Genomic DNA, 24,224 nt, shown 5'->3' on the forward strand with positions numbered 1-24,224 from the left:
TTTGAGATAGAAATACAGTTGCATTTTTTTTTCATGTGAATACCCTATTGTTCTAACACATGTTATTGAAAAATCAATTTTTTTCTACTGCTCTACAAAGCTTCTGATATAAATCAAGTTTTTACGGATACATGGATCTGTTTGTGGGCTCTGTCTTCTGGTCTAGTGGTCACTTTTTTTATCTTCTGCCTTAATTAACACTTTGTAATAATTTTTGTGTCTAATGCTCTCACTCACTTTTTTTACTAGGTCTGTCTTGGCCTTTTCACATTTCTATGTGAAAAGGTTGCTTTTCTTCATGATTATCTATCCTACTCTTGACATTAAGGTTTTCATAAAATTTGGAAAGTATCTGGTCATTACTTCTCCAGCTATTTAATTGCCATTTCTCTTCAGACTCCTCTGAATTCTAACAGTTTCTCAGATTTTTCCATGGTTTTGGTGACCTTGAGAGTTGTGAGCATCGGTCAGGTGTTTTATAGAATGTTCCTCTGTTAGGATTTGATTGATGTTTTTCTCATGAGTAGGTCAGGGTTATTGGTTTCTGACAGGAGGACCACAGGGATAAATGTAAATTTCTTTTTTTAACATGTCAGGGTTTCATGCTATCAACTGGACTTACCACTGATATTGTTAACCTTGACCACCTGATGAAGATAGTGTTTGTTAGATTTCTTCATTGTATAGTTATTTTAAATTTTTTCTTATGCTATCCTCCTTGGAAGCAAGCCACTAAGCATGGCCCACACCTCACTGAGAGAAAAATTCCCACATAACTTTGCAGTATAGAACATCTGTCTGTACTCTCCCCTTTATTTATTTATTTACTTATTTTTATGCCAGTGTGGACTCAGTTACATATTTGTTTTATACTTTGGATTATGCACCACTATTATATTATTCATTTTGCTGCTCAGCTTGTTCCTACTTTAGACATTGGGAGCTCTCTCATCTGGCCCGTGTCCCTGTGACATACTTCAGTTGTTGTTTGAGCGCTTCCTTACTCTCTGACACTGCAGGACACTCTCAAGCTTCATGTTCTTCATGCCCCACCCCTGGAATCAGCTGTTTGTCCAAGGATTCCTTGTCCTTTTTATTGGAACAATCTTTAAAGCTATTTCTCTTTCTCTGTTGAGATTTCCTATTTGTTAAATCACTGTCATAATATTTTTCTTTATTTTGGCATATTTTTAATTATTTGAACATGTTTATAATAGTTGTCTTATAGCCTTTCTCTGCTAAATCCAACATATGACCTCATTCAGTTTCAATTGACTGCTCTTTTTCTAAGCACAGTCATACTTCTTATGACTCCTAATTTGTTTGTGATTGTTCCTCTCTTATTCTCTTTGTGAGTTCATGAATTTTCCATTCTTTTCTTGTGGTTTTACTGGTATATGTAAATGACAGTCCTAGAGCTAGCATTTAAACCCCTGCCTGGGTCTAGAAACCTATGTCATAACTAATAATCATCTTTCTTTCCAAACACTTAATGAGAAATATATCTGGGACTTAACAGACACTTAGAAAAAATAATATTAAAAAATAACAACCCTTGCCTGACTAGACAGTGATACAGTGGATAGAGCCTCTGCCTGGGGTGCTGAGGACAGGTTGAAACTCCAGGGTTGCTGGCTTGAGTGCGGGGTCGCTGGCTTGAGCGTGGGATCATAGACATGGCCCCATGGTTGCTGGCTTGAGCCCAAAGGTTGCCCAACAGGTTGCTGGGTTGAACAAGGGTTCACTGGCTCAGCTGCAGCCCCCTGGTCAAGGCACATGTGAGAAAGCAATCACTGAGCATCTAAGGTGCCTCAATTATGAGTTGATACTTCTCATCTCTCTCCCTTCCTCTGTCTGTCCCCCCCTCTCTGTCTCTCGCTAAAATAAAATAAATAAAAATTTTTAAAAAGTAACTCTTTAGAATATATAAGCCAGTGACTACTAATTGTATTTTTTAACCCTGAAGTTTGTTCCATCACTGTGTTCTCACAGAGACAGGGAGGAGCGCCTGGCTGCTCTCACGGCCGCTCAGCAGGAGGCCATGGAGGAGCTGCAAAAAAAAATCCAGCTCAAGGTGGGGATCGTGATGTCTTCCTGTGAAATTTTAGGGCTGTCAGGAGAGCATGAGACTAAAGTTTTATTTATTGAATTAATTGTATAGAAAACTGAATTAATTTGTATTCCAAATCTTTGGATAATAAGACATATGATTTGGTTACTATCATATTGGATAGTTCAACTATTCAAAGACTAAATTTATTTTAATAAGATAAAGCAATTGAGGAAAAAACCCACATTTTAACATTTCTTATTTTTATGGAGCAGTGATTATTATAAGTTGTTTCACTTGATTTTAGTGCTTGGGAATTGAACATTTGTAGTTTGGGAGATTACGATAAACTGATAATTTCTAGAAACTGTTCACCATTAGTAGTGCAGTTTCTAGCAGTATGAATACTTCACATTATGTCACAATTATTTACATGCTGGCTCCTCACAGAGATAGTAAATTCCGTCTGATAGAGCACCACATTTTATTATTTGTATGGATCTAGAACTTTATCATTCATTTAAATTTAATGCGGTAAATACTTATTGAGCCTTGTGGTAGGCATGGGGATAGTGATGAATAAGACATGATTCTAAATTTCAGAACACTCACACTCCAGTATGAGATTCAAATGCTAAGCAGATAATTTCCATATGGGTAAATGTTTACAGAGTGCTGTAGAAATACAGAGGAGGGCACTTAGTCTTACATGAAGGGTGTCAGGGAAGTAATTTAAGGAATAATTCCCGAGCTGAATCTTAAAAGAAAGGTGAATTAAATAGCTGGTTTGGTGGGATGCCATTTTAGCCATATGAAATAGTGTGAGCATGAAGTAAAAAATGTGAAATAGCATGTTTTGGCTTGTGTTTTGTTCTTTGGGAGGTCACTGGAGGTGCAGGACAGCTGGAAGCATAGTTGTGGGTGGAGGTCTGTGTCCTGATGGGCCTTGTCTGCTGTGATAGGCTTGGTCTTCGCTGTGGGTCAACATTTCCCACAGCGTGCTTTAGGAAGTACTTCTCAAAAGTATGCTGTCTGTAATAGGGTGTAAAGTGTTGCTTAATGGAGGCTAGGTTTATTGAGGGCTCACGCACAGTGACAATGAGGGCTATGTAAAGTTATATTTTCAAAAACCTTTTTAGTTTTCACTCACTGTTTTCCAAATTTATTTGACCATGGAACCTGATCCACAAAGCACTTATTAACATCCTGTGGTGTAGCTCTATGGAGCACATTTTAGGAAATGTTCTGTACATGCAGGGCTTTATATAAAGTCTTGTCCTCATTGTTCAGGTTAACTTTGAATTAAGACATTCTCCTCTCATTTTAGAAGGTTTAACGGAAATATTATTTGTTTAGGTTACCAGAATAATTTGAGTAATTTTTTATATTCTCACACTGAATTTATCTATACAGCACGATGAAAGCATCCGAAGACACATGGAGCAGATTGAACAAAGAAAAGAAAAGGCTGCTGAGTTGAGCAGTGGACGGCATGCAAATACTGATTATGCCCCCAAACTGACGCCTTATGAAAGGAAGAAGCAGTGCTCTCTGTGCAATGTCCTGGTGGGTTGGCATTGCCGGTATTGTGGAGATACATTCTAATTTATTACGAAAGTCTGTTAAACCATGAAAATATACTCCCCTGTTTTTTAAAACTCATTCTAAGGCATCTGCTGAGTACCATGAATTTCCTTCCTGATTTTTATGCAAAGTAAGTAGTAAAAAAATAGTATTTAGAAGTGCAAAGTGCCAAAGCATGCAGCTGCTGCTACGGTGTAAGTGTAGGTGCGTGATGGTCACCCGAGTCTATGGTTTTTGGCATTGGTACCAAACAAAGAAAAGGAACATTGTCAGTACTGAAACTTGAACCTTGATACTTAGAGGAAATAATATCACTGGGGAACAGTTTTCTTTTCATTTTCTGTTGCATGAGGTTTTAGAACTGTTTCTATATATTTCTGCATCGCTGATTCCAAATCTGAAATCCGTTTTTTGGTGCATGCTCTAGTTTTTATGCAATTTTAATTTCTTTTCGTTACAGTTAATGGCATTCATTGGTTTTAAATTGGAGTTAAAGGGCAGTGACTCTTGGATTGAACATATAACCACAAGGCAATTGATGTTTTACAAACATCACTTTTACATAATTGTAGTTGTTTTTAAATGTAAAAAATTATTATCTGATAAAAACACCCTCTTATTTTGTTTTAAGAGTGAATCATGGCTTCTTCGAGTAGGCGTAAATGTAAGAATAGTCCTGACACCTTCTGTTATATATGTGGCTGTTACTCACTTCAACGTCAAAGGTGCAATATTTCATCATTTGTGACACGTGCATATATTGCCTATTTTCAAGTTCCCCTTGACGATCAAGACAAGAATTGGGCTCCTCATATTGTGTGTCATAATTGTGAGGAAATGCTTCGTGACTGGACAAAAGGAAAACGCAAAGGAATGCCTTTGGTATTCCCATGGTTTGGCGTGAACCTAAGGACCACAGCAGTGACTGTTATTTCTGTCTGATTCATACAAAGGGCATCGGCAAGAAAAAATGGCATATGATTGCATATCCCAATATTCCTTCAGCAATTCGACCTATCCCACACTCTGAGACACTCCCGGTTCCAGTTTTTAATGGTTTTATTTCTTCTAAGGACGAAGAAAGTGAACATGGTGATCAAGTATATTTTGATGAGATGCATGAGAAAATGGTTGTAGAATCTGAAGGGTCTTCTTCTGATGCCAAGCAGTCATTAACCCCTCAGCAGTTTAGCCAACCCGAATTGAATGACTCAGTAAGAGATTTGGGCCTATCAAAGAAAGCAACTGAATTATTAGTCTCTGGAGGCTTCAAGGAAAGAATGTACTTTACCGGTCAGCTAAAGTATCCCATTTCAGGAAGCGTGAACGAATTTTTGTGGACTTTTATTCTGAAGACAAACACTTTGTTTACTGTCATGATATCAGGAGTCTTCTCAGCCAGCTAGGTGTTACCACTTACAGTCCAACAGAATGGTAGCTATTTCTTGACAGCTCTAAACGGAGTTTGAAGTGTGTTCTCTTACACAACAGTAATGTTTATCAGTGGTTCCAATTGGTTATTCAACTCATCTGTGAGAAGATTATAATGACATAAAAATTGTCCTCAACTTTCTGAAGTATGAGGAGCATAACTGGATCATTTGTGTGGATCTTAAAATGATAAATTTTCTGCTAGGACAACAGAGAGGTTTCACAAAGTGTCCTTGCTTTCTGTGTTTGTGGGACAGCCGAGCTTGGGAGAAACACTGAACATAGAAGGAGTGGCTGAAACATGAAGTTCTGGAAGTAGGGATGCAAAATATTGTGAATGAACCTATAGTTAATCAAGACAGGATCATTTTTCTCCCACTTCACATCAAACTTGGCTTAATGAAGCAGTTTGTTCAGGCTTTGAATATAAAAAGTGAATGCTTTTCAGAATATTTCTGCTTCTCCTGCCTTGTCTTTCCAGAAGATGAAAGCAGGTATATTCGTTTGACCTCAAATTCGAACCCTCATAGTGACGGAGAATTTGCCAGGAAGATGAATAAGGAAGAGAAAGCAGCATGGCAGTCTTTTGTGGCAGTTACAAAGAACTTCCTTGGCAACAAAAACACAGAAAACTATGAACTTCTGGTTCAAAGGATGCTGTTGGTTTTCCGTGACATTGGATGTAACATGAGCGTTAAGATTCACTTCGTGAACAGTCACCTTGATAAGTTTCCTGAAAATCTTGGAGCTGTTAGTGATGAGCAGACTACTGCGGGAGCATCAAACGAGATTGTCCTCAACAAGTACACAAATGCAAGAGCTACAAATGCAAATTTTTGCCTGAATAGAATTTAAATAAGTTTTGCACAACTTTTATTATTAAAATAAGTGTTTTAATATGTTCTATTTCGAAATTGTAGACAAATTCTGATGCAATCATATATTTTAGTGTATTAGTGTATTTACTACATTATATAAATTATTATATTTTCACTAGGATGATGCCCAAGAAGACATTCTGCTTCATTATGTTAAACTAAATGTTGAAAATTTTAAGTAAGATCAAAACCTAAAATCTTGAATTGCAAAAAAACTAGCTTGCAGAGAAAAACTAATGTCAGATTTGAGGTCAGCACACTCGAATTAGGTAAGAATAAGTGTTGTGGATGCAACAAAAATTTTGATCCCCAGTGTAACCTATTAAAGGTTGGCTATAAGGGATGCCTTTTCGACCATGTCTATTCTAGAGGTTTCTCAGAATTGCATTCTAAAGAAACCATTTTTAAGTGTAACATGTAAGTACTAGACTAGTAATCTCAACTTGTGTATAGTATACTGGGGTGAATTTGTAACATTTAAAATGAAATATAATTCTGCGTTGATTGCACTGCTCTGATTGTGTGCTTTATAGATCTCTTCAGAGGTGTACCTGTTTAGCCACATTAAAGGAAGGAAGCACCAGCAAGCTGTGAGAGAGAGCAGCAGCATCCAAGGGCGAGAACTCTCAGATGAGGAAGTGGTGAGCTTCGCTTAATTCATTAACAAATCTTTATAGAAACGATCCCATATTCTCGTGTAGTTCTGTGATTCTTTAAATTATGTTAACATTTAATGACTACTACCTGACCAGGCGGTGGCGCAGTGGATAGAGCGTCAGACTGGGATGCGGAGGACCCAGGTTTTAGACCCTGAGGTCGCCAGCTTGATCGTGGGCTCATCTGATTTGATCAGAGCTCACCAGCTTGGACCCAAGGTTGCTGTCTTGAGCAAGGGGTTACTTGGTCTGCTGTAGCCCCATGGTCAAGGCACATATGAGAAAGCAATCAATGAACAACTAATGTGTTGCAACATTTAATGACTACTATAATAGTAAACAAATGTGTTATTTTAGTGTACATATTAACAAGAATCATAAAAATAAGATTTTAACAGTTTTTAATATAATTTCAGTATAAAATAGGTTATGCTATTGATATATTTTATTAATAGAAAAGAATTGTTAGAGATACTCTACATTTCTTGGCAAACAGTTGATAATATGTTTTATATATATAAAATAATGTTATTTTATATGATAGTATATTATGATAATATACTAATTAAATATCATAGTAATTATGATAATATACTAATTAAGTATATGATTTAGGAATTTTTGGAATTATGCAAATTTAGACTTGTGTAAGTATTTTTATAAATAATTTTCATCCAAATGTTATTGAGACATGGATGACAATAGTAATACATGAATTTCTTGGGCTTTTTTTATAATAGGAAATTTCTAAAGCTATCCAAAGATGATAAATGCGTGTTTGTCAGGCATCTCTTAAGCGCAAGAAAGGTTACTGTGTTTCTTTGAGGGCTGTACTGGGTGTAGAGCATGTGTATGTTTAACCCTTTATTTATTTATTTTTCTTTTTTTTTTTTTTCATTTTTCTGAAGCTGGAAACAGGGAGAGACAGACAGACTCCCGCATGTGCCCGACCGGGATTCACCCGGCACGCCCACCAGGGGTGACGCTCTGCCCACCAGGGGGCGATGCTCTGCCCATCCTGGGCGTCGCTATGTTGCGACCAGAGCCACTCTAGCACCTGAGGCAGAGGCCACAGAGCCATCCCCAGCGCCCCGGCCATCTTTGCTCCAATGGAGCCTTGGCTGCGGGAGGGGAAGAGAGAGACAGAGAGGAAAGCGCGGCGGAGGGGTGGAGAAGCAAATGGGCGCTTCTCCTGTGTGCCCTGGCCGGGAATCGAACCCGGGTCCTCCGCACGCTAGGCCGACGCTCTACCGCTGAGCCAACCGGCCAGGGCCTAACCCTTTATTTTTTTAAGCATAGCATATATTAGTAGAATACACATCTCAATTGTATAACTTAATGAATTTATACAAATGTCCCACTCATATCAAATTATAGTTTCTTGTACCCTAAAAAGCTCCCTCATTTCCTGTCCTAGTCACGCCCCCAAAAGGTAACTAGTCTCTCAGTACTAGTGCCAGCAATTAGTCTTGCCTGACCTTGACATGATAAATGGTATCATATAATATGTACGTTTGTCTGGCTTATTCCACTTATTCTTAATTTAGTGAGGTGATCCCTAATGTTTATGTAAAGATGTATACAGTTTATTATTTTTCTTAGCTTTCTGTCAATGCCCTCCAGACGCACATGTATAGTTGAATAAAATTGGGTTTATTGATTTGTTAAAAAAGGGAAAAAATGCCATGAAGTGTATGTAGCTTCTCAGTAAAGTATTAGAAAGCAGTGACAGGATGTGGGATTGTGCCAGGAGATTTGGGCAAAGGAGTGGTTCAAGGACATGTGGCTGTGACCTGGATTAAACGCTGTCAGGGTGCAGGGGTAATTCGCCGTTGGTTCTTAATGAGTATCACACATAGATAGGAGGCATGAAGCTACTGTTTCTCTTGAGTTTCTGGATATGACCAACTGTGGAAGGGAAATTCCATAGTTATTTGGGCTCACTTCTGTCTGGTTTCTTTCTGTTGAGGATTTTTGCCTCTCAAGTTCCAACCCCTTTGAGAGCTCTGAACCAATTCTTTCTGCTCAGCTCAGTAAGACTGCTGCTTTTAGGCTGCACTGTTACCTGTGTCAAAAACTGGCGTAAGCCCTAAGGAAAAACCCAGGGTGGATATGGAATTCAGCTCCTCTGCTTCCTTTCTTTGGGGGTCATGGTCTCTCAAGTTCTGGCAGGGCTGGCTGTTTTTAATGCCCTCAAATAGATATTTTGTACATTTTGTGCAACTTTTGGAGTTGAAAGATTAATCTAGTATAAGTGACTTCACTATGGCTAGAATTGGAAGTCTCCTAATATTTAATTCGTGTATATCCATCATTTGATATCCCATTTGACACACAGTGAGGTATTTGATAAAAACTTGAATTAAACTGAAAGATTATACAGAATTGCTTTAGGTACTGTTAATAAAAGTGAAATAAAAAGTAGATATAATTATTTATTTAGTTTACCTCAAATGATTTTTTGCCTTTTACATTGAATTTGCCTTTGCCTCAAATTATATGGATATTTTAAGAGAGGGTAGGATGAATTTCTTTTTTCACTAGAATCATTCATGTAATTATCTCCATTTCTACTTAAGCTTGCTATATATAACTAGAGTCAGATGTATGTGTGCTCCACTTGGAAAAAATCCTCAATTCCTTCATTAATTAGAATTTAGGGCCCTGGCCGGTTGGCTCAGCGGTAGAGCGTCGGCCTAGCGTGCGGAGGACCCAGGTTCGATTCCCGGCCAGGGCACATAGGAGAAGCGCCCATTTGCTTCTCCACCCCTCCGCCGCGCCTTCCTCTCTGTCTCTCTCTTCCCCTCCCGCAGCCAAGGCTCCATTGGAGCAAAGATGGCCCGGGCGCTGGGGATGGCTCTGTGGCCTCTGCCCCAGGCGCTAGAGTGGCTCTGGTCGCAACATGGCGACACCCAGGAGGGTCGCAACATGGTGACGCCCAGGATGGGCAGAGCATCGCCCCCTGGTGGGCAGAGCGTCGCCCCCTGGTGGGCGTGCCAGGTGGATCCCGGTCGGGCGCATGCGGGAGTCTGTCTGACTGTCTCTCCCTGTTTCCAGCTTCAGAAAAATGCAAAAAAAAAAAAAAAAAAAAAAAGAAAAAGAATTTAGTTATCCCCATTATAAAGGAAATTATAAAAATCATTTGTAATTGAGTTCTTTTTTATTTTAACTTTTATTTTTTATTAACAGTTTATATTCAATATTATTTTGTATGAATTTTAGATGTACAGCATAGTGATTAGACAATCATTTACTTTACAAACTGTTTCCCCAATATTTCCAGTACTCACTTGGCACTGGCCATAGTTACTACAATATTGTTGACTTATTCACCTTTTTGGGGCATCAGTTTCCTTAGAGGTCAAGTGGATTTAGTAAGAGAAGTTATGCTATTGTGCAGTGGGTCAGGAAGTATTTTCAGACCTCAATAAGCTCCTTAAATAGTTTGAAAACATAGACTCCCAACACCAAAAGGTTTTTAGTAGTAGAGAGGAGTGTTCATGGTGCAAGCAAAGCTATGATGAAAAGAACAAACCAAGCAAATCACAAGGTTATATTTCTGAAAAGAGCAATACCTCCTCAAAAAGAGCCTCAAGCAGGTCCTTAAGGAGGTGTTCGAGAAGAAGACATTGTCAGCATAGGAGATAACATCTCCATGTGTGTTACTGCCCTTGAATACCTTTCAGTAGGATGAGGTATGGAGGTGGAGACAATGATATTAATGATCCCGATCCTCTGTTTATATCTTAATCTTTAACAAAAAAGTTTAAAAAGTAAAAAATAAATAGAAAATAATCTTATCAAATAAGGAGATATATAAAGAAAGAAATAGCTTGACAGGTGGTGGCACAATGGGTAGAGCGTTGGACTGGGACGCAGAGGACCCAGGTTCAAAACCCCAAGGTTGCCGGCTTGAGCATGGGCTCATCTGGCTTGAGCGTGGAATCATAGACATGACCCCATGATCGCTGGCTTGAGCCCAAAAGTTGCTGGCTTGAAGCCCAAGATCGCTGGCTTGAGCCCAAGGTCACTGGTTTCAGCAAGGGGTCACACGCTCTGCTGTAGCCCCCTGGTCAAGGCACATATGAGAAAGCAGTCAATGAACAACTAAGGAGCTGCTATGAAGAATTGATGTTTCTCATCTCTCTCTCTTCCTATCTGTATGTTCCTATCTGTCCCTCTCTCTGTCTCTCTGTCACATAAAAAGAAAGAAACTATATTCTTAACAGTTGTACTGTATGTTTGTGTTTTAAGCTAAGTGTTATTACAAAAGAGTTGAAAAGTTAAATTTTAAAGTTTATATAAAAAGTATGAATGTTACAGAAAGCTAAGGTTATTTTATTATTGAAGAAAGAGAATTTAAAAGACATATTTAGTTTAGCCTGACCAGGCAGTGGCGCAATGGATAAGCGTCGGACTAGGATGCAGAGGACCCAAGTTCGAAACCCTGAGGTCGGCAGCTTGAGCGTAGGCTCATCTGGTTTGAACAAGGCTCACCAGCTGGAGCCCGAGGTCACTGGCCTGAGCAAGTGGTCACTGTCTCTGCTGTAACCCCCTGATCAAGGCACATATGAGAAATCAATCAATGAACAACTATGGTGCCGCAATGAAGAATTGATGCTTCTCATCTCTCTCCCTTCATTTCTGCCCCTATCTGTCCCTCTCTCTGTCTCTGTCACACAAAAAAACCCCAAATTTAGTGTAGCCCAAGTGTACAGTATTTATGATGTCTATAGTTGTGTCCATTAATGCCCTGGCTAGCCAGTTCACATTCTCTCACCACTTACTTCCTGACTCACCCAGAGCAACTTCCAGCTGTACAAGCTCCATGCATGGTAAGTGCCTTATGCAGATGTACAATTTTTATCTTTCATGCCGTATTTTTACTGTACCTTTTCTGTGTCTAGATGTGTTTAGATACCCAAATACTTGACATTGTGTTACAGTTGCCCACATACAGTGTTCAGTACAGTAACATGCTGAACAGACTAGCAGTGGGCTCTTCCATGCAGCCAGGTATGTAGTAGGTCACAACATCCCAACGTGTAGCTGTGTATAAGTGAGCACAGTGGTAAAATTGGCTAACAATGCATTTCTCAGAATGTGTGCCTGTCCTTAAGCATGTAGTTATTTTTAGTTATAGCCCCTTCTTCCTGAACACAAGTATTCAATACAGCACATGAGTAATATGATATAGAAAGGCAATTTTATATTTCTCACATGGATGTTTCATTTTTAATCAGTGAAGATATCTATGGTAAACATACTTGTTCTACTTAAAGTTATTACTTGTCATCTGTGATGTCTTTATATTATATACATCTGGTCTGTGACCCTTCTTCTTTGACATACAAGATTTTATTTATACCACTTCTGACCTAATAAAATTGTACCTTTGACCTCATGCATTTGACATATCAGATAACTTACTCTTGATCTTTGACATATTTTGTTTTAAGCCTGTTAAACATAATAGGTAGCTGCCCAGCAAGAAAGGTTTAGTGTTTTGTGTTTTTATTTTAATTTGACCAAGAAATCTTTTATGTTTCTTGAGCCTTCATAAAAAGAGCTGTTAGATGTTTGATTCTTTTTTCTCTTTTATCATCTTAGAATCCAAATGATAAAAGTATGTGGTTTTTAAAGCTCAAAACAAATGGGTGCTAGTTTAAATATATTCTAATATTTAATTTTTTTGTGTGCATTGCTAGAGAAATAAGTATGTTTTAAATAAAACTGATTTCTTTGTAGTTTGGTCTTTAATTTATCTGAAGAAGCTGATGATAATGTTTGTGGAACTTGTGTGAAGTATAATCCTATATAGAAAATAAAGTCAAGAAGTGTATATTTAAAAAAAATTTTTTGAATCTATGTATTTCTGTTTGTGAGACTTGTTAGCTTTAAAAGCATGTAAATTGTACAAGCTCTGTTTGTTAGTCTGTGTATATAAATATAGAGAAAATAATAGTGTTTTCATTTCATTTATGGAAAGTATGAAAAAGAGTTTCATGAAGGATCTTAACTATAATTTATTGAATGTTTACAATGAAGTGTGGTTTTACAAATCCTAAGTTAGTATACAACTTGGAAAAATTATGCTAATTAGCTGATTGAAGAAAAAAATGAAATTTTAAATCAGCAAAAACATAAATACATCACTGTATTTGGTAAAATAAATTGATCTTTTTGGCCAGAGGGTGTCTAGCACTGAGGTGGAAGAAGTAGCAGATGTCTCCCAGAGTTGGTGGCAGTCTGGGAAATAATAGATAATCGAGCTGTTTATTTCCTTAGCTTGCTTACCTTTATTAGTAGAAAAAGAAGCATTTATAGTCATGTTAAGAAAACATCTTGTTTGCTTTTCAACAGAAAATCAAGCCAGATGAACAAACTAGGGCTCATTTACAATAAGTCATTTCCCCCCCACTACCTCAGTAAGTTACGTTTTAAGTAAGTTTGAGAAATAATCTAAAAACGTCTTACTCTTTCTTATTGAACAAAGCTTCTATTGCCTTCATTCTCTCTTTAGTAGGATCAGGAAATGTTTATAGTTGTGTGGGAGAAACAGAGAAAATGTGTATGTATTCAGCATATAGTTCACACACATATATAGCTGATTGCTATATTTCTTTTTACTTATTTATTTGTTTGTTTGTTTGTTTATTTAATTTAGTGAAAGGAGGGAAGGCAGAGACAGATTCCTGCATGTGCCCCAACCAGGATCCACCCGGCAAGCCCACTAGGGAACGATGCTCTGCCCATCTGGGGTCCTTGCTCCGTTGCAGCCAGAGCAATTTTTTAGCACCTGAGGCAGAGGCCATGGAGCCATCCTCAGCACCCGAAGCCAACTCACTCTAGTTCAGGGATCGGGAACCTATGGGTCACGAGCCAGATGTTTTGATGGCTGCATCTGGCTCGCAGACAAATCTTTAATAAAAAAAATAATAACGTTAAAAATATAAAACATTCTTATGTATTACAATCCATTCATTTCCTACCGCTCATTTCATGGCTGCAGGTGGCTGGAGTCAATCACAGCTGTCCTCCGGGACAACACCAAATTTTTATTGGATAATGCGTAACATACACGGGTGGTTGTATGGCTCTCATGGAATTACATTTTAAAATATGTGGCGTTCATGGCTCTCTCAGCCAAAAAGGTTCCCGACCCCTGCTCTAGTTGAACTGTGGCTGCAGGAGAGGAAGAGAAGAGAGAGGGAGGGAGAGAGGGAGAGAGGCAAAAGAGGGAGAGAATGGAGAAGCAGATTGGCGCTTCTCCTGTGTGCCCTGACTGGGAATCGAACCCCTGACATCCATACTCCAGGCCAACGCTCTACTACTGAGCCACCCGGCCAGGGCCTATTTTAACTTTTGGAATTCTTATGGTGGTAAATTCACTCACAGTGTAACTAGGGTATGTGGAGACTACGCAGCTATCTATTCATGGCTGATTTTAGTGTCTTACATTGGTTTGAGAAAAAAAATTTTAACTAGTAATGTTTGTTCCGAACCTTAGTTTGATCCAGTAATTTTAAAAAGTTTCAGTAGTTCATGTACAGCCTCTTTTGAATAACAGTTCTCAGTCCCCAGCCACTTGCTCATCTTCTTTTTTTTTTTTTTTTGCATTTTTCTGAAGCTGGAAACAGGGAGAGACAGTCAGACAGACACCCGCATGCGCCCGACCGGGATCCACCCGGCACGCCCACCAGGGGGCGACGCTCTGCCCACCAGGGGGCGATGCTCTGCCCATCCTGGGCGTCGCCATGTTGCGACCAGAGCCACTCTAGCGTCTGAGGCAGAGGCCACAGAGCCAACCCCAGCGCCTGGGCCATTTTTGCTCCAATGGAGCCTTGGCTGCGGGAGGGGAAGAGAGAGACAGAGAGGAAGGCGCGGCGGAGGGGTGGAGAAGCAAATGGGCGCTTTTCCTGTGTGCCCTGGCCGGGAATCGAACCCGGGTCCTCCGCACGCTAGGCCGACGCTCTACCGCTGAGCCAACCGGCCAGGGCCTCATCTTCTTAATACAGTGTCTGTATGTGGGGAGAAGAGTATGGCTGACACGAGTCATGTCAGTAGGAAAAGTTGGATCTTTCTACAAATGTCTTCTGTCTTTTCTGATTTTCAGTGTGTGTCCCATGTTTACCTGTTCACTGCAGCATTACCTGTGCTACTAGTTTTGAAGAGTGGCTGGTGAACTTAATTGCCTCTTTCCACTTGGACACTGTTTCTACCATCAGCCAGGCCACCCCCTAGTCCTCTCTGCCTACATGTCTCTGAGGCTTTGATATAAACTTTTATTCTGGCCCCTTGAAGGCCACCTGGCTTCTATTAGCCACAGTGTTCACACCACATAAGAACAAGGGCATCTGGGAAACCACAGAGCCTCTTCCTGACCACATAGCATGACCATACGAATGGAGTGCACCCTACATTGGTGCCAGGGACAGCTGGAAAGACAGTTCTTTTGAGAATAACACTTGGCATTATTCTCACTTAACCTAACTCACCTGTCTTCCTTGGGAAATACAGTGTTTGTCTTATTTTCCTTTTTCCATCCCAATTTCTTGGCTGAAAAGAGACAAAATTTACCTTCACCTCTTCTTCCTCTTTACTCTAACCAATAACAGCCTTAAGGTTGGAAAAGTGAACTTCCTTTATACACGGGAGTAAATGCCGTAATTTGAATCTTTCAGACTTGATTATTGATATGCTAAAAGCACAAAATAAATTCATTAAATCTCAGAATATTAGCTTGGTTTATACACCTGTTGTCTTGCTGCATATATCTGTTTTGCATATCTAAAGTTGATTATTAGAGAGAGCATTTTTTTGTATTATCAGAACATATTCTAATCACTTACCTATCTGGGCTGAGTTGATCAAAAGCCATATAAGGCAAAAGCCATGAAAGGTAAAATAGATCATCACATTAATAATTTTTAAATATTATGCCAGCTATACCTGGTTTTCATGCTTCTTCTGATGTTATATGGCCATCACACTTTCGCTGATAATAAGCACAGTCTCTTCTTAAGTTTTTTGTTGTTGTTATTGATTTTAGAGAGAGGAGAGAGAAAGAGAGAAGGAGGGAGGAGCAGGAAGTATCAACTTGTAATAGTTACTTGTTGTATGTGCTTTGACTGGGCAAGCCCAGGGTTTTGAACCGACAACCTCAGCATTCCAGGTCAACGCTTTATCCACTTTGCCACCATACGTCAGGCACATAGTCTCTGTTCTGTATTAGTTTTCTTTTACTAAGCATACAGTTTTGCCTGACCAGGCAGTGGCGCAGTGGATAGAGTGTTGGACTGGGATATGGAGGACCTAGGTTCGAGACCCCGAGGTCACCAGCTTAAGCGCGGGCTCATCTGTTTTGAGCAAGGCTCACCAGCTTAAGCCCAAGGTCACTTGGTCTGTTGTAGCCCCCCAGTCAAGGCACATATGAGAAAGCAATCAATGAACAACTAAGGAGCCACAACGAAGAATTGATGTTTGTCATCTCTCCCCCTTCCTGTCGGTCTGTTCCTCTCTGTCCCTCTCTCTGACTCTCTGTTTCTGCCACAAAATATAAAAATAAAAAATAAACCATACAGTTTTGGAGATACTGTTTATTTTTTTTTTTTTTTTTTTTTTTTTTTCCATTTTTCTGAAGCTGGAAACAGGGAGAGACAGTCAGACAGACTCCCGCATGCGCCCGACCGGGATCCACCCGGCACGCCCACCAGGGGCGACGCTCTGCCCACCAGGGGGCGATGCTCTGCCCATCCTGGGCGTCGCCATGTTGCGACCAGAGCCACTCTAGCGCCTGGGGCAGAGGCCACAGAGCCATCCCCAGCGCCCGGGCCATCTTTGCTCCAATGGAGCCTTGGCTGCGGGAGGGGACGAGAGAGACAGAGAGGAAAGTGCGGCGGAGGGGTGGAGAAGCAAATGGGCGCTTCTCCTGTGTGCCCTGGCCGGGAATCGAACCCGGGTCCTCCGCACGCTAGGCCGACGCTCTACCGCTGAGCCAACCGGCCAGGGCGAGATACTGTTTATTAATCATTGGTTCAGGATGGGAAACCTAAAGAACTATTATTACAGGTTTTGCAGAGTCTGTCATTGGGTTGATAAATTACAACTGTATGAAATTCTCTTTCATGAATCTTTTAAACAATTGCTTTATTGTAACATGCAATTTTAAATAGGTGACAGTACCCGCATTTTAGAAGCTTAAAACTGTTGAGGTTTTGATAAAACTTTATTCTGTGACTCTTAGTTCTTATAATACAGTTAGACTAAACAAATATGAAAAGCCATTCAACCATATTTTTTTGGATGAATCCTTGGAGTGCTTATACATGCTACTTTTTGTTTGCATTATGGTTGCTGCCCAATTTAACAGTTTACTTATTCTATTATTATTCTATTTAGGGCCGCATTGGTAAGATTTATTCTGGTATGTGCATGTATCCTTACATTCAAGTTGGCTTCCTGGCATTGTAGAATTGACCCAAGATAGGACATATTAAGGCATGAATACTTTATTTACCCTTGCTGGGTTTTCAGCTCTGTTAGACTATAAGATATGGGGTACAAAGTGATTTTAAGTTCATACAGGTAGCTAGTTTATTAACTTGGCATTTTAAGCTGAATGAAATTAAGACATTTTTTACTCTGTTTATTTTCTGATTAGTACTTTCAATTAATTTACAAGTTTTTATAAATGACTTTTTATCAAGGAAGTTCCCTTTGATCCTTAGTTTTGTAAGATCTTAAAAATAATAAACTGGGGCCCTGGCCGGTTAGCTCAGTGGTAGAGCATCGGCCTGGCGTGCGGGAGTCCCAGGTTTGATTCCCGGCCAGGGCACACAGGAGAAGCGCCCATCTGCTTCACCCCTCCCCCTCTCCTTCCTCTCTGTCTCTCTCTTCCCCTCCCACAGCCAAGGCTCCATTGGAGCAAAGTTGGCCCGGGTGCTGAGGATGGCTCTGTGGCCTCTGCCTCAGGCGCTAGAATGGCTCTGATTGCAGCAGATCATCGCCCCCTGGTGGGCGTGCCAGGTGGATCCTGGTCGGGCGCTTGCAGGAGTCTGTCTGACTGTCTCCCCGTTTCCAACTTCAGAAAAATACAAAAAATAATAATAATAATGAACTGGTATTGATTTCTTTTTGGGTCTTATGGGAAGGTTGAGTTATCCTTAAATTTCTAAATGTGATATATTACATCAATGGCTTTCTAATATTAAAGTTATTTGATAATGATTTAAAAATAGCTGCATTTGTTTTGCAAATATGTAGGATTTTTCTATATTTTCTTTTACAATGTTATTTTAGCTTCATAATATAAACTGGCTACATTTTCCTTTTTTCTCCCTTGAACAAGTAGCATAAGTAGAAAAAGTCTTATTGAAGGATTTGTTTAATGTGTTTATAAAATTGTAATTCCAGGTATGTGTTTTTGAACAAATTATCTTTCTGTTTTTTCTTTTATTTGTGGCAAAGTGCATATAACTTGAAATTTATTATTCTAACCATTTTATTTATTTATTTATTTATTTATTTATTTATTTATTGTGTGTGACAGAGACAGAGAGGCAGAGAGAGGGACAGATAGGGACAGACAGACAGGAAGCAAGCATCAGTTTTTCGCTGTGGCACCTTAGTTGTTTATTGATTGCTTTCTCATATGTGCCTTGACCAGAGGGCTACAGCAGAGCAAGTGACTCTTTGCTCAAGCCAGCGACCTTGGGTTAAGCTGGGGAGCCTTGCTCAAACCAGATGAGCCAGTGCTCAAGGTGGTGACCTCGGGGTTTTGAACCTGGGTGCTCCGCGTCCCAGTCTGACACTCTATCCATTGCACCACCTCCTGGTCAGGCTCTTTTTATTTTTTAAAATATTTTATTGATTTTACAGAGTGGGGGAGCGAGAAGTATCAACTCATAGTTGCTTCACTTTAGTTGTACATTGATTGCTTGCCATATGTGCCTTAACGGGGAAGGTCCAGGATTGGAACTGGTAACCTTAGTGTTCCAGGTTGATGGTTTATCCACTGTGCCACCACAGGCCAGGCATTTTAACCATTTTAAAGTTTATAGTTCAGTGGCGTTAAATACACTCACCTTATTATGCTGCCATCATCTACATACACCCACAGAAATTGTTTCCTTGCAAAATCTCTATACTCTTGAAAGAGTAATTGCCATCTTTCCTCCCCCCAGGCCCTGGCCATCACCATTCCACTTTTTATCTTGCAGTCTGACTACCCCAAACACCTCACATAAGTGGAATCATACAGTATTTGTTGTTTTGTTAATGGCTTATTTCACTTGACGTACTGTCCTCAGGTTCAGCCAAGTTGGAGCATATGTCAGGTTTTGTTAAAGGGCTGAATAAACCTGACCAGGTGGTGGTGCAGTGGATGGAGCATCGGACTGGGATGTAGAGCACTCGGGTTTGAAACCTCGGGGTCGCTGGCTTGAGCGCAGCTCATCTGGCTTGATCTCTGGCTCACTAGCTTGAGTGTGGGATCATAGACATGACCCCATGGTCACTGGAGTGAGCCCAAAGGTCGCTGGCTTGAAGCCCAAGGTCACTGGCTTGAATAAGACGCCTATGAGAAAGCAATCAAGGAACAACTAAGGTGCTGCAATGAAGAACTGATGCTTCTTCTTATCTCTCTTCCTTCCTGTCTGTCTGTCCGTCCCTATCTGTCTCTCTCTCTGCCTCTGTCACACACACATACACACGCGTGGGCTGAATAATATTCCATTGCCTGCATACACCTTATTTTGTTTACCTATTTATTTGTTGAACACTGGGGTTGCTTCTACTTCTTGGCTTTAGCAGATAATGCTGCTGTGGACATGAATGCTCACATATCAGTTCATGTGCATACTCAGAAGTGGATTTCTAGATCATATGGTCATTCTAGTTTTAATGTTTTGAGGAACAGTACACTGTTTCCACAGCAGCTGTACCATTTTACTTTCTTACCAGCTGTGCATAAGGGTCTAGATTTCCTCGCATCTTTGCCAGTGGAGTTATTTTATGTCTTTTTGGTAACAGCCATCCTAATGGGTTTGTCAGATTTTATTTTTAATTATTTTCATTTATTTATTGTATTTTTCTGAAGTTGGAAACGGGGAGGCAGTTAGACTCCCACATGCGCCCGACCGGGATCCACTGAGCATGCCCACCAGGGGGTGATGCTCTGCCCATCTGGGGCATTGCTCTGTTGAAACCAGAGCCATCCTAGCGCCTGAGGCAGAGACCATGGAGCCATCCTCAGCGCCCGGGCCAACTTGGCTCCAATGGAGCCTTGGCTGCGGGAGGGGAAGAGAGAGACAGAGAGGAAGGAGAGGGGGAGGGGTGGAAAAGCAGATGGGTGCTTCTCCTGTGTGCCCTGGCCAGGAATCGAACCCAAGACTCCTGAATGCCAGGTTCTACCACTGAGCCAACCAGCCAGGGCCGAGTTTGTCAGATTTTAAATTAGTAATTAATCTCTTTGAGTGTATTTTGATTTTCTGACATACTACACCTGTTTTGGTAAAATTTTCTAGGAAATTATATGTTTTCTTAACTTTTCAAAGGTCTTATCAAAATATTTTTCATAGTATTCTTTGTGATTTTTTTATTGAAAAGTGTTAATTTGGCCCCAGATGGCCAGAGCATCAGCCCCAGAAGGGGGTTGCCAGGTGGATCCCTGTCAGGGTGCGTGTGGGAGTCTTTCTCCCTATCTCTCCTCCTCTCACTTTGGAAAAGAAGAAGAAAAGTGTTAATTTTTATTATTTTTGATAAAATTATCTACAGTTACATGATAAATACCATATAGTGTACATGAGTTAATGACTGATTAGAGAGCTTGTTAGCTGCAGAAAATTGAACTAAAAATAGTACGAGAAGCAAGTTGCTAAAATCATGCATAATTTAAAAATATATTTTCAGCCTGACCAGGTGGTAGTGCAGTGGAGAGCATTGGACTGGGATGCGGAGGACCCAGGTTTGAGACCCCGAGGCTGCCGGCTTGAGCGCAGGCTCATCAGGTTTGAGCAAAGCTCACCAGCTTGGACCCAAGGTAGCTGGCTTGAGCAACAGGTTACGTAGTCTGTTGTAGCCCCCCCCCCCCATCAAGGCACATATGAGAAATCAATCAATTAACAACTAAGGTGTCTCAACAAAAAACTGATGATTGATGCTTTTCATCTCTCTCCGTTTCTGTCCCTATCTGTCCCTCTTTCTGACTCTTCGTCTCTGTAAAATAAACACACACACACACACACACACACACACACTGTCCGTAAAGTCATGGTGCACTTTTGACCGGTCACAGGAAAGCAACAAAAGACTGATAGAAATGTGAAATTTGCACCAAATAAAAGGAAAACTCTCCCAGTTTCATACTTATTCAGTGCAGTTCGATGTGGGCTCACACACAGATTTTTTAGGGCTCCTTAGGTAGCTATCCCTTATAGCCTCTACAGACTCGTCACTGACTGATGGTCTACCAGAACGGGGTTTCTCCACCAAACTGCTGGTTTCTTTCAACTGTTTATCCCACCGAGTAATGTTATTCCTATGTGGTGGCGCTTCATTATAAACGCGCTGATATTCATGTTGCACTTTGGCCACGGATTTGAATTTAGTGAGCCACAGAACACACTGAACTTTCCCCTGTACCATCCACATCTCGACTGACATGGCCGTGGGCTGCTCCGCTGTATACACGGTGTTACGCCATCACCTGCGCGTGCGCACATGCTGCCACATCATCCTACAGAAACTGGGAGGGTTTTCCTTTTATTTGGTGCAGATTTCACATTTCTATCATCTTTTGTTGCTTTCCTGTGACCGGTCAAAAGTGCACCATGACTTTACGGACACACTGTATATATATTTTCAGCGTAATTTTCTAAAAACAATATGACATTATCTGGACAGGAAGACATATACACAGCAGATTCAGGAAAATATGTTTTAAATCTATAGAAAAATAATTGACACTATAAAATAGCAATACTTTTTTTGGTAGTCTTAAACATCTGGGCTCACTAATCACTATATAATATTGAGGTGGTAGTCCATTAAAAAATATATGGCACACTTTCTTTTCATTTTGTTTCTCACATCACGTTATATAATGTTCATATAATGGCAGGCTACTTCACCCTAGTTTTTCCCCAGTATCATCATCTGTTGTACATTAAAATACACATTTAGGCCCTGGCCGGTCAGCCTGGTGTGCAGAAGTCCCGGGTTTGATTTCCAGCCAGGGCACAGAGGAGAAGCGCCCATCTGCTTCTCCACCCCTCCCCCTCTCTTTCCTCTCTGTCTCTCTCTTCCCCTCCCGCAGCCGAGGCTCCATTGGAGCAAAAGATGGCCCGGGCGCTGGGGATGGCTCCTTGGCTTCTGCCCCAGGCACTAGAGTGGCTCTGGTCGCAACAGAGCGACTCCCCGGAGGGGCAGAGCATCGCCCCCTGGTGGGCAGAACTTCGCCCCTGGTGGGCATGCCAGGTGGATCCTGGTCGGGCGCATGTGGGAGTCTGTCTGACTGTCTCTTCCCGTTCCCAGCTTCAGAAAAATACAAAAAAAAAAAATACACATTTAAGGAATGGCCATTGCATAATATGCAGTGCTGAAAGTGAAGGAGTGCAAAATTATTCAGTCATGTTCAAAAACAATCTTATGTCCAAATCCTTCAGAGATGCTGTTTCTTTTTAATGTTTTAAAAAAATTATTTAAGGTGAGAGGAAGGGAGACAGTGAGGCAGACTCTTGCATGTACCCCAACTAAGGATCCACCTGGCAACCTCCGGTCTGGGCCTGATGCTTGAGTACTGAGCTATGTTTAGTACTGAGGGCCATGTGCTTCAGTGGAGCTATCCTCTGCCTCTGGGGCCATGCTCAAACCAATTGAGCTGCTGGCTGCAGGAGAAGAGGGAGAGAAGGGGTAGAGGGAGGGGGTGTGGAGGAGAAGCAGATGGTTGCTTCTCCTGTGTACCCTGTCTGGGAATCAAACCTGGGATGTCCATATGCCAGGTCTACACTATCCAGTGAGCCACCAGCCAGGGCCTTTAAAATTTTTTTAACACTTTTTTATTTTTTATTTTATTTTTATTTTATTATTATTATTATTTTTTTATTTTTCTGTAGTTGGAAACGGGGAGGCAGACAGACTCCCGCATGTGCCTGACTGGGATCCACCCGGCATGCCCACCAGGGGGCGATGCTCTGCCCATCTAGGGCATTGCTCTTTTGCAACCAGGGCCATTCTAGCACCTGAGGCAGAGGCCATGGAGCCATCCTCAGCGCCCAGGCCAACTTTGCTCCAATGGAGCCTTAGCTGTGGGAGGGGCAGAGAGAGAGACAGAGATGAAAGAGAGGGGGGGGGTGAAGAAGCAGATGGGCGCTTCTTCTGTGTGCCCTGGCCGGGAATCGAACCCGGAACTCCTGCACGCCAGGCCGACGCTCTATCACTGAGCCAACCGGCCAGGGCCTATTTGCTGTCTTTTTTCTTCCATCTCGAGTAGGGTAAATTTGTTCCTCTTTATTCTTTTTCAGAATTGCTTTGGCATTCCTCTGCTTTTCAATTTGTACATGACCTTTGCAATTAATTTAGCAAGCTAAGAAAAGGATTTTCTTTTAAGTTTTGATTGGGGTTGTATTGAAATTAGAGATTATATTAGCAAGAGTAGATTTTTAAAATATTCTTTACATCCAGCAACATGTTGGTTTACTCATATGTTGGATTTGTGTCTATGTATCATTTAGTAAAGTGTATAGTTTTCTTTAATTAATTCTTAAAACATTTCTTACAGACTCATTGTGTTTTTATTTTTATTTTTATTATTATTATTATTTTTTTCTGAAGTTGGAAACAGGGAGAGACAGTCAGACAGACTCCCGCATGCGCCCGACCGGGATCCACCCGGCACGCCCACCAGGGGCGACGCTCTGCCCACCAGGGGGCGATGCTCTGCCCCTCTGGGGCGTCGCTCTGCCACGACCAGAGCCACTCTAGCGCCTGGGGCAGAGGCCAAGGAGCCATCCCCAGCGCCTGGGCCAACTTTGCTTCAACGGAGCCTCGGCTGCGGGAGGGGAAGAGAGAGACAGAGAGGAAGCGGGGGGTGAAGAAGCAGATGGGCGCTTCTCCTATGTGCCCTGGCCGGGAATCAAACCCGGGTCCTTTGCATGCCAGGCCGACGCTCTACTGCTGAGCCAACCGGCCAGGGCCTCATTGTGTTTTTAAATAATGAGTTTTAAAAGTATTTTGAGCCCTGGCTGGTTGGCTCAGTGGTAGAGTGTCGGCCTGGCATGCATAGGTCCCGGGTTCGATTCCCGGCCAGGGCACACAGGGGAAGCGCCCATCTGCTTCTCCACCCCTTACCCTCTGCTTCCTCTCTGTCTCTCTCTTCCCCTTCCGCAGCCGAGGCTCCATTGGAGCAAAGTTGGCCCGGGCGCTGGGGATGGCTCCTTGGCCTCTGCCCCAGGCGCTAGAGTGGCTCTGGTCGCGGCAGAGCGAGGCCCCGGAGGGGCAGAGCATCGCCCCCTGGTGGGCAGAGCGTCGCCCCTGGTGGGCGTGCCGGGTGGATCCCGGTCGGGCGCATGCGGGAGTCTGTCTGACTTTCTCTCCCTGTTTCCAGCTTCAGAAAAATACAAAAAA

General features: G+C 41.5%; 1 protein-coding gene across 6 annotated transcripts in view; it reads left to right on the top strand.

The window, feature by feature from the left end:
* Positions 1–24,224, top strand: part of SCAPER (S-phase cyclin A associated protein in the ER) — a 312,812-nt gene that overhangs the window by 104,038 nt on the left and 184,550 nt on the right. For all 6 annotated transcript variants that reach the window (XM_066239323.1, XM_066239324.1, XM_066239326.1 and 3 more), the window contains 3 exons: positions 1,993–2,074; positions 3,464–3,616; positions 6,477–6,584. In XM_066239323.1, the coding sequence (XP_066095420.1) occupies positions 1,993–2,074; positions 3,464–3,616; positions 6,477–6,584 (343 nt within the window). The remainder of the gene's footprint in view (positions 1–1,992; positions 2,075–3,463; positions 3,617–6,476; positions 6,585–24,224) is intronic.

Source organism: Saccopteryx bilineata, chromosome 7 (genome assembly GCF_036850765.1).
Source record: "Saccopteryx bilineata isolate mSacBil1 chromosome 7, mSacBil1_pri_phased_curated, whole genome shotgun sequence".
Classification (NCBI taxonomy): Eukaryota; Metazoa; Chordata; class Mammalia; order Chiroptera; family Emballonuridae; genus Saccopteryx; species Saccopteryx bilineata.